Here is a 9,314-nt window from a genome sequence, read left to right as displayed (position 1 = left end):
TCTGATGCTGCCTGGCCTGCTGTGTTTCTCCAGCTCCACAATGTGTTAAAACTGCAAGTGGTCTTGCTAAGCACACAAAGTAAGCAAACACAAAGATGCCAGCTTGTCACTGAATACAGGTGATGCCTGAATGTAAGCTCAGGAATCAGGTGAATGAGGGAATTTGGTGTGTTATGGGAGGAGGTGCTGTTTTGACGTTCAGATAAAAAGAATGGGCTGAGAGAGAGGGACGGAGAGCGCCAGAAACTGACAGTGGGACACGACGCATTAATTGCGAGAGAGGATGGATGCAGTGGATGAGTTTTATATTTTTCTTTCTCTAGACGGGGGCAGCAGTTTAAACTGATACTGGGGAGATATAAGTATTGCCTTAATTTGTGGATTAACTGGTTAAACCACTTGAGATAATTATGGGTACCGGTTGAGTAATATTTATAATCTTAATTAATTAACGACAACACAATAAAGATGGTAGGGCAAGTGATGTGTTGCACCTAGAGATGCAAGATCAAGTGGACATCTGTGTGATTCACGGCAACTACGTCGACAGCAAGTGTCTGCAACCTGAGGAACTTTTGCCTTTGAATTTCTGAACTGGAGGCAGAAGTTTGGATATTGGAATGCATCAAGATGGGGGAACGTTATCCAGATTCTTTGCCTCAGGAGGTAAACATATCCCTTAGGTTGAGTATTTTGAAGATGGTCTATGGTCAGGGACATGAGGATGTGACTGTGAGAGAACGAGTCATGCTTATGGTTTGGGAAAAATCCAGGAATTCATACATTTCAGATTCTGCCTTTTAATTTAGCCCTTAGTTATTCATCCTCTTCAAACAGAAACTCTGTCCTAGTCCGACCTATGTTGCTGGTACCTACTTAGATCATGACAGCTGGATCCTTCCCTTCCCATTACAAATTCCTCTCGAACCCAGAGTAAATGTCCTGAACCCTGACATTAGGAAGTAACATGGCTGCCTGGACCATTGCTTTCAGCTGCAGAGAACTGTGATGGTTAACCTGTCCCCTACCAGCGCTACATTTGTAGTACCCTGCTTGAATTACGGTAATCTTCCAAAATTCTCAAAAATTCTGTAAAAGGGCCGAGTGGTTTGGAAATGTAACACAAATGTAACCCTTCTGTTCAAGAAAGGAGGGAGATAGAAAGCAAGAAAATATAGTCCAAATAGCCTAACACCTGTCTCTGGGAAAACGGCAGAATCCATTATTAAAACAGGCCATTTAGAAAATCATAAATCTATCAGGCAGTTTTGTGAAAGGGAAATAATGTTTGACAAATTTATTAATGTTATTTGAGGATATAACCAATAAGGTGGATAAAGGGCAACATGTTGATATCGAACACCTGGACTCTCAAAGGCCAAAGATAAAGTGCCAAAGTTAAGAGAAGATGGTGTTGGGGTGCTATATTAGCTTGGCCAGAGGACTTTTTAATTAACAGGAAATAGAGCGTGAGAATAAATTGGTCATTCTGATGATGGCAAACTGTAAATAGTGGAGTTCCACATGGTTCAGTGCTGGGGACCCAATTATTTATGACTTATATTGATGATTTAGATGAAGGGACCACTAAATTGCAGCTAGATTTTGCGATCAATACAAAGATACACATGTTGGATATTTGTGAGGAGGATACAAGGAGCCTGCAAAGTGATATAGTTAGGGTAAAAATTTGGCAGATTGAGTGTAATGTAGGAAAATGTGAATTTGTCCACTTTGGCTGGAAGAATAGAAAAGTGGAGTATTATTTAATGAAGAGATATTGCAGAATGCTGCACTGTGACTCAATGTCCTTGTACATGAATCACAAAAGAAAGCAAGAAGGTTTAGAAAGTGATTAACAAGACTAACAGAATATTGGTTTTGTTGCATGGAGGATGGAATACAAAAATAAAGAAGTCTTGCTACGATCAGACAGGGCAAAGTTAAGATTATATGCAACAGTATTGTGTGTGGTTTTGGTCATATTACTTAAGAATAGACACATTTGCACTGGTGCTGGTTCAAAGATAATTCAACAAACTGGGATGAGAAAAGATTGAGCATGTTGGGTCTATTCTTATTGAAGTTTAGAGGTCTGAGAGGTGATCTGATTGAAACATTTAAGATTCAAAAGGGGCTTGACAGAGAAAATGTAAGAGGATATGAGATAACAAGGTGTCGAGCTGGCTGAACACAGCAGGCCAAGCAGCATCAGAGAAGCAGGAAAGCTGACGTTTCGGTCTGGACCCTTCTTCAGAAAATGGATGTTTCCCCTTGTTCTAGATCCCCTGTGGGTCACAGTTTCAAAATAAGGAGTCTCTCATTTAAGATGGATACGAGGAGAAAATTCTTCTTTCAGCAGATCATTAGTATTTAGAATTCTGTCCTCCAGACGGGAGTGGAGGCTGGATCATTGAATATTTCAATACTGAGTTAGACAGATTTTGATTGATAAGCAAATCAAGAGATATGGAGGCAGGCAGGAAAGTGGAGTTAAAAACATGTCATATGCGTCATGATCTTAGTGACTGGAGGAGCAGGCTTGATGGGTCAAATGGCCTATACTCGCTCTTATTTTTAAAAATTCATTCACAATTGAGGACATCGCTGTCTGGACTAACATTTATTGCCCATCCCCAATTGTCTAGAGAGCAGTTAACAGTCAACCACATTGCTGCGGGTTTGGAGTCATATATAGGCCAGACCAGGTAAGCATGGCAGTTTCCCTTCCCAAAGGACATTAGTGAGCCAGATGAGTTTTTATGACAATCGACCATGGTTTCATCATTAGATTCTTAATTCCAGATTTTTATTGAATTCAAATTCCACCATCTGCCACAGCGAGATTCAAACCGAGTTCCCAGAATGTTAGCTGGATCTCTGGATTGACAGTCCAGAGACAATACCACTAGGCCACCGCCTCCCTTCCTGTATTTTTATGTTTTGAAATTCTCCACAAATTCAAGGGAAATACTAACCAGAACAGAGCAGGCTAGAAAAATGTACAGGTGCATAAAACCCCATTGCCGTGCAACTTTTTGAGGGGCAGGAGAAGCCAGGAAACATGGCTGCCCATATTTGAGATTGTTTTCAATCACAGTGGGGTTACATGGAGTTGATCATTCTCAAACCAAGCCTCATCAGTTTCGTTTATCAATAAACTAGCATTTACATTTAATGTGTTTTGAAATGTTAAAAGCTTGCTGTAGATTATTTCATGGATAAATGTTTCAATTTATAATAGCACTTGTTGTTCATCTCAATTCATTGACAGATCCAATCTTCCCATTATATCCAAATAGCTTTTTGAATGATTTCCAATCTACTCTGCCAATATTCTTCACATAAGGAGTTTTTGAGAGTGTTAATCATTTTTAAATGGTCTCTTTCTTTTACTCATTTATCTTCAGGTCTACTTCTCACATTCATTGATTTTACTTCATGTAACACATCAGCTGAAGTAACCAACCTCATAGCTAATTAAGTACAATGCAAAAATATCCTAAACATCTTCATCCTCTCAGTATTCTCTGTGCTGACGCCAAGACCATTTTAGAGTCATACAGATCAGAAATAAACCCTTCAGTCTGACCAGTCCATGCCGATCATAATCCCAAACTAAGTCAGTGCCACCTATCTGTGCTTGGCCTATATCCCTCCATACATTTTTTATTTGTGTATTTATCCAAATGTCTGTTAAACGTTGTAACTATACCCACATCCACCACTTCCTCTGGAAATGACGAACCACTCTGTGTCAAAAAATTGCCCCTTGTGTCTTTTTTGATTTTTTTCTCCTCTCATCATAAAAATATGCCCTCTAGTCTTGAAATTCCCCACCCTAGGGAAAAGACACCTGCCATTCACCTTATCTATACTCCTCATGATTTTATAAACGTTTTATAAAATTATTTTATATTTTATATAACCTCTATTTTCTTCCAAGTTTTAAAATAATAGACACCTGTCAAGTCATTTAAAACCTAATCTTGGAGGCATTGAATGATTAGTTTTATCTTGGTATATTAACAAAGCTAATAACACCTCAATAAGTTATGAAATTTCTTGCCATTTTGTTTTGATGGCTTGGGAGATTTGGTGATGGGGAGAAAACATGTCAACATTTTACTTAAGACTCCCTATAAAATTATTTTAAAATTATACTTGTCTTTCAACATTTTGTGCAGCCAAAAAAGGGAAAAAAAACACAGAAAAGAGAGATGAATTCTTTTTCTTTCAAATCATCTATTTTCTTGTGGAAGGGTTTCAGAGACAAACTTCCAATGGTTGGTGGTTGGAAGGTAAGAATATACAACTGATGCTCTTTACGATGTGGTAATGAAGAAATCCCATAAATTGTGTGTTGAGTTTATCAAAAAAAATATCTGGCAGCTGATTCTGATAACTGTTAAAGGTGCTGACAGAAGGTTCAGGAAGTCTGTCATCAAATTTCCTCAGAAACAGGAAAAGAATAGCGGCTCAGCGATCACAGCAAAACGAAAATCCATTCATCAGCGACACATTGAGAGTTTTGCTCAGTATCAATCATATGGCAGTGATCTATTAAGCTTAGTGTGGGTTGAAGTAGAAACTGTATCCTCTGTACATGTTTCAAATTTAAATTCCAGAGTTTTGCCAACATTGAAATGGAAAGACCAGTAAATTTCTTTTTTTTAAAAAAAGCATTTCTTTTAACATAAAAGTCCTGATGTAAAAACTTCAACCAGCCTGAATATTTTAACTTAACGTTCATAGAGAAATTAAACATACATCATAAAATACTATGTTGACTTGACTAAATAGGCTGGAGATGCAGACATTACTATGAACTAACTTCTGAACTACAGTAGCCTATTTCCTTTGAATCTGGGTCAAATGTTGTCAATAAATAATTTGAGTGCTTTGTAGGTATTGGTATACAGTACCTTTTGTCCTGGTGGTCCCTGGGGTCCCTAGAAAAACAAAAGCACATTAAGGCATTATTATCATGCTGATAACTCAGCATTTATGATGAATTTTCAAAATCTAATCCAGTAAATGTTGCAACAGAACTTCTTATACAGTCTAATTTGTGAAGGTCACAGAAAATTTAAGATGATAGTGACACAAATGCTGCAAGAGAATAGCTACTTAAAAAGTAAAGTAAGAAAGATAGCTACTGAAATGTGATTTTAGTTATAATGGAATCCCAAGGAGTGACATGCTCGGTTCTCCAAAGATATCTAATCCATTCCAGTTGGATCAAAGTGGCAGCTTGCGACACTGCATTTGTATGTTTGCCAAAGTGTTGAATGAATCTTTGGCATATTTTTCTTGTTAATGAAGTAAGCATGGAAGACATTTGGTTAAACAGTACCATATGATAGGTTTAGTAATGACATGAGAGTATAAACTAAATACAGAGGTTCTTATTTACCCAAAATCCAGCTAAGAAGATTTCTGATGTTATACAAAAATGCCACCAACTGAATTCAGTTCTTTTTCTCTCAGGTTTGATAGAATAACCATTTTATAGAACATAGAACATAGAACATAGAACATTACAGCGCAGTACAGGCCCTTCGGCCCTCGATGTTGCGCCGACCTGTGAAACCAATCTGAAGCCCATCTAACCTAAACTATTCCATTATCATTTTTGCCTGATCCTGAATGAGTTTTGCTTTCTTGAACAGAAATAATTCATGAGCCTCCTCAAAATAGAACCCCGTAGTCTAATAATCACCATACACCTGCTGCACATATAGCAAAATTTCACATTTGCATTAGAACAAAAAGGTTGGAATGAGACAGCACAAGCAGCTTAATTCTGAGTAAAGATTATTATTGAGGGTTGGGAGCTGAATTATGCAGTCCCATAATTCTACAGATAATCTAAAATGATCCTTCTTCAGTTCCTAAAGGTAACGACTATGTCCCCTTAATTACATTTTTAAAACTCAGTTTGGTAAGTGGGATGAACAGAACTAAAATATGGCTCTGCACAATGTAATTCCTTTGAAAGGTGATGCAGGTGCTCCTGTAAGTGGACATCTGTTTCTGGCTAAAATAAGAGCTATAATGCAATATTAATGTTACCGAAGTAGACACGTTCCAAGGCAAACTCATGATGTATTTGGCAACGTTTTTCCCCCCAAGTTAGTTCCTTCAAAAACTCTCAAGCTAAAGTCAACCTTTAATGGGTGATGAAGTGATTTGTGACAAATTAGAAACGATGTTGTTAGAAAGAGAAAAGTGTTGCAATTAGTGGTAGGGGAATAACTGATGGAACCAGCCACATTTTCAATTGATGGCTGGCGCACATCAGAGGACCACACCATCAGCTCTGAAGGGAATTGGAAAACTTCATCAATTTCACCTCCAATTTCCACCCTGCCATCACGTTCATCTGGTCTATCTCTGACTCCTCCCTTCCCTTCCTCGACATTTCTGTTTCCATTTCTGGGGATAAACTCACCATTACAAACCCACTGACTCCCACAGCTACCTGGTGTATACATCCTCACACCCTGCTTCCTGTAAAGATTCCATCCCATTCTCTCAGTTGCTCCATCTCCGTTGCATATGTTCAGATGAGGCCAACTTTGATAAGGAAGCCTCTGAAAGGTCCACCTTCTTCCTCAACCGAGGATTCCCCACCTCCGTTGTCGACAGGGTACTCAACCAGGTCTGACCCATCTCCCACACTCACCCCTTCTCTTCCCTCCCGCAACAGCAATAGGGTTCCCCTTATCCTCATCTACCACCATCCACATCCAGAAGATCATCAGGGCGCCATTTCTGCCACCTCCAGTGAGATACCACCCCCAGCGAGATGCCACCTCCAGTGAGATGCCACCACCAGACACATATTCCTCTCCCCTCCCTTGTCCGCGTTCCACAGGGACTGTTCCCTCCGGGACACCCTGGTCCACACTTCCTTCACCCCCAACGCCTCACCACAGCCTTATGGCACCTTCACCTGTAACAGGCGAAGGTGCAACACCTGCCCATTTACCTCCTCCCTCCCCAGTTTCCAAGGGCCCAAACTTATAGTCCAGGTGAAGCAACACTTCACATGCACTTCCCAGAATCTAGTCTACGTCCTGCCCTCAAAAAAGACCCTGAACTTCCTGTTGCCTGCCACTTTAACGCACCACCCTGCTCCCTGGCCAACATCTCTGTCTCTGGCTTGCTACAATGTTCCAGCAAAGCCCAACGCAAGCTGGAGGAACAATACCTCATTTTCCACTTGGGGACCCTACAACCCTCCAGACTCAATTTTTTTGAGTTCAATAATTTTAGGACCTAAATGCTCCCATGTCCCAGCCCCCTACCCCACACACCAGGCCTTGTTACCACATAGCCTGCCATTACACACCCCCTGTTGTTAGTCACTAACAGTCCCCATTATCAACTATTCACCCTCCCAGCCTGATTGTTAGCAACTCCTTTGTCTGTCCAACTGTCTTTCTCTCTCTTTAGGGTCTATCTTATCGTTTACTCCCTACCCCACCCACCTCCCTATTTTCTGCATATAAACTGACGTTTTCCCAGCCACTGTCAGTTGTGAAGAAGGGTCACTGGACCCGAAACGTTAATTCTGTTTTTCCCTTCACAGATGCTGCCAGACCTGCTGAGCTTTTCCAGCAACTTTGTTTTTGTTTCTGATTTACAGCATCCGCAGTTCTTTCTGTTTTTGTTAGTTCTGAAGGGAAGTCTTGTTCACACTGGATTTTCCCAGATAGTGGGATTAATATTCAGTAGAATTAGTAAAACACAAGGTGAAACATTTTCAATACTTCAGAAATGTATGATGGAGTAAAACTTAGATAGAGACTGACATTACAAAAAAAAGTGACAAGACCTTTAATGGTGTTTTGATCAATCATGTAATTCAGATTGCTGTGGGGGAAATTCAGATCCATACTGAACTGCTGAATGGAGTCTATCATCATAGAATCCCTACAGTGTGGAAATAGGCACTTCGGCCCAACAAGTCCACACCGAACCTCAGAGCATCCTACCCCGATGCATCCCCCGTAACATGCCTAATCTACACATCCCTGAACACTATAGGCAATTTAGCATGGCCAATTCACCTAACCTGGACCTGGAGGAAACCCAGGCAGACACAGGGAGAACGTGCAAACTCCACACAGACAGTCACCCAAAGGTGGAACTGAACCCAGGTTGCTGGTGCTGTGAAGCAGCAGTTCTAACCACTGAGCCATCGTACCACCGTTGAGCAGTGGTTCCTCTTAAAACATAGGATTGAATAAAATGGTCCTTCTTTGGAGATGGGAATAGAAAAATGGCATCATTCAGAAAGTTTGCTTCCTGCCTTTGAGTTTTTGAGAGATTTCGTTGACATTGTAGACCAGGTAAGATACCCATAAATTTTTTTCACAATGCACTGGAAGGACCTATACTGCAGATGCAGTATCAAACCTACTGTCCCTGATGATAATGATCCCTAGATTTGGAGTCAGAAATAATTCGGCAAAGCAAGACCTGTGATAGTAAGTATCCCATAACATAGGATAATGGGATAAATGAAAATAATGCGGATCCAGGAATAATTGTACATCTAAATGCAAATGCACTTTTGAATACATAAACTAAGTTTTATTCAAGTTAAGATGAAATAAATAATCAGGGCTGACTATTCACAAACCTGTTTTTTCTCTTTTTGGTTAAATTTGGCAAATTATTTCTATCGCAAATTTTAATGATTATTTGATATTTGAAATGCCCAGCTCCATGTCCCTGTTATGATCTTAATATAAATTCTTCCCCAGTAAAACTGAAGATGTTGAAAAGATAATATGACTTTCCAACACATGCTAATCAATAAAATACCAAATATTGCTGTGTAAATTTGCTAATTAGGGCTTTATTAGTGTTAAAAACTTCACAATTGTTTACATTTCAGCCAATAAAAAGTATTTCTCTTGATCAATTTAACAAACTAATAAAATAAACTGGCTTAAACTGTCATTAAAATGGCACGTATTTTACTAACATATAAATGCTGTAACTCCCTATTTTACTCATTAAGATGAAGTAACAAAATAAGATATTATTAAAATTTGTTAGTAGTAAATTGAGTGTATTGGCCAATTGACAAACAAGTGGATTTTGGTAGCCAGCTCTTCCAGGATCTTGAAAATAGTCACTTATGAAATCCTGCATATCTTAATCTGCATTTCTTTTCCAAATTCAAACATTGAGGGTCAATTGATGCTTAATGGTTGAGAGGAGTCAGAGAAGAATGTTATTTAGTCCTAAAAGCAAAGGTTAATAAATCCAGGAAAAATGACATTTTCTATCAATAC

General features: G+C 39.3%; 1 protein-coding gene across 1 annotated transcript in view; it reads right to left on the bottom strand.

Moving 5' to 3' along the window:
- The window catches only part of LOC109917899 (collagen alpha-1(XXV) chain), a 620,002-nt gene that overhangs the window by 139,829 nt on the left and 470,859 nt on the right, over positions 1-9,314 (bottom strand). The window contains exon 10 of the mRNA XM_048603420.1: positions 4,926-4,952. Coding sequence (XP_048459377.1) covers positions 4,926-4,952 — 27 coding nt within the window. The remainder of the gene's footprint in view (positions 1-4,925; positions 4,953-9,314) is intronic.

This window comes from Rhincodon typus, chromosome 1 (assembly GCF_021869965.1).
Source record: "Rhincodon typus isolate 14 chromosome 1, sRhiTyp1.1, whole genome shotgun sequence".
Classification (NCBI taxonomy): Eukaryota; Metazoa; Chordata; class Chondrichthyes; order Orectolobiformes; family Rhincodontidae; genus Rhincodon; species Rhincodon typus.
This window is presented reverse-complemented; position numbering and strand designations above follow the sequence as displayed.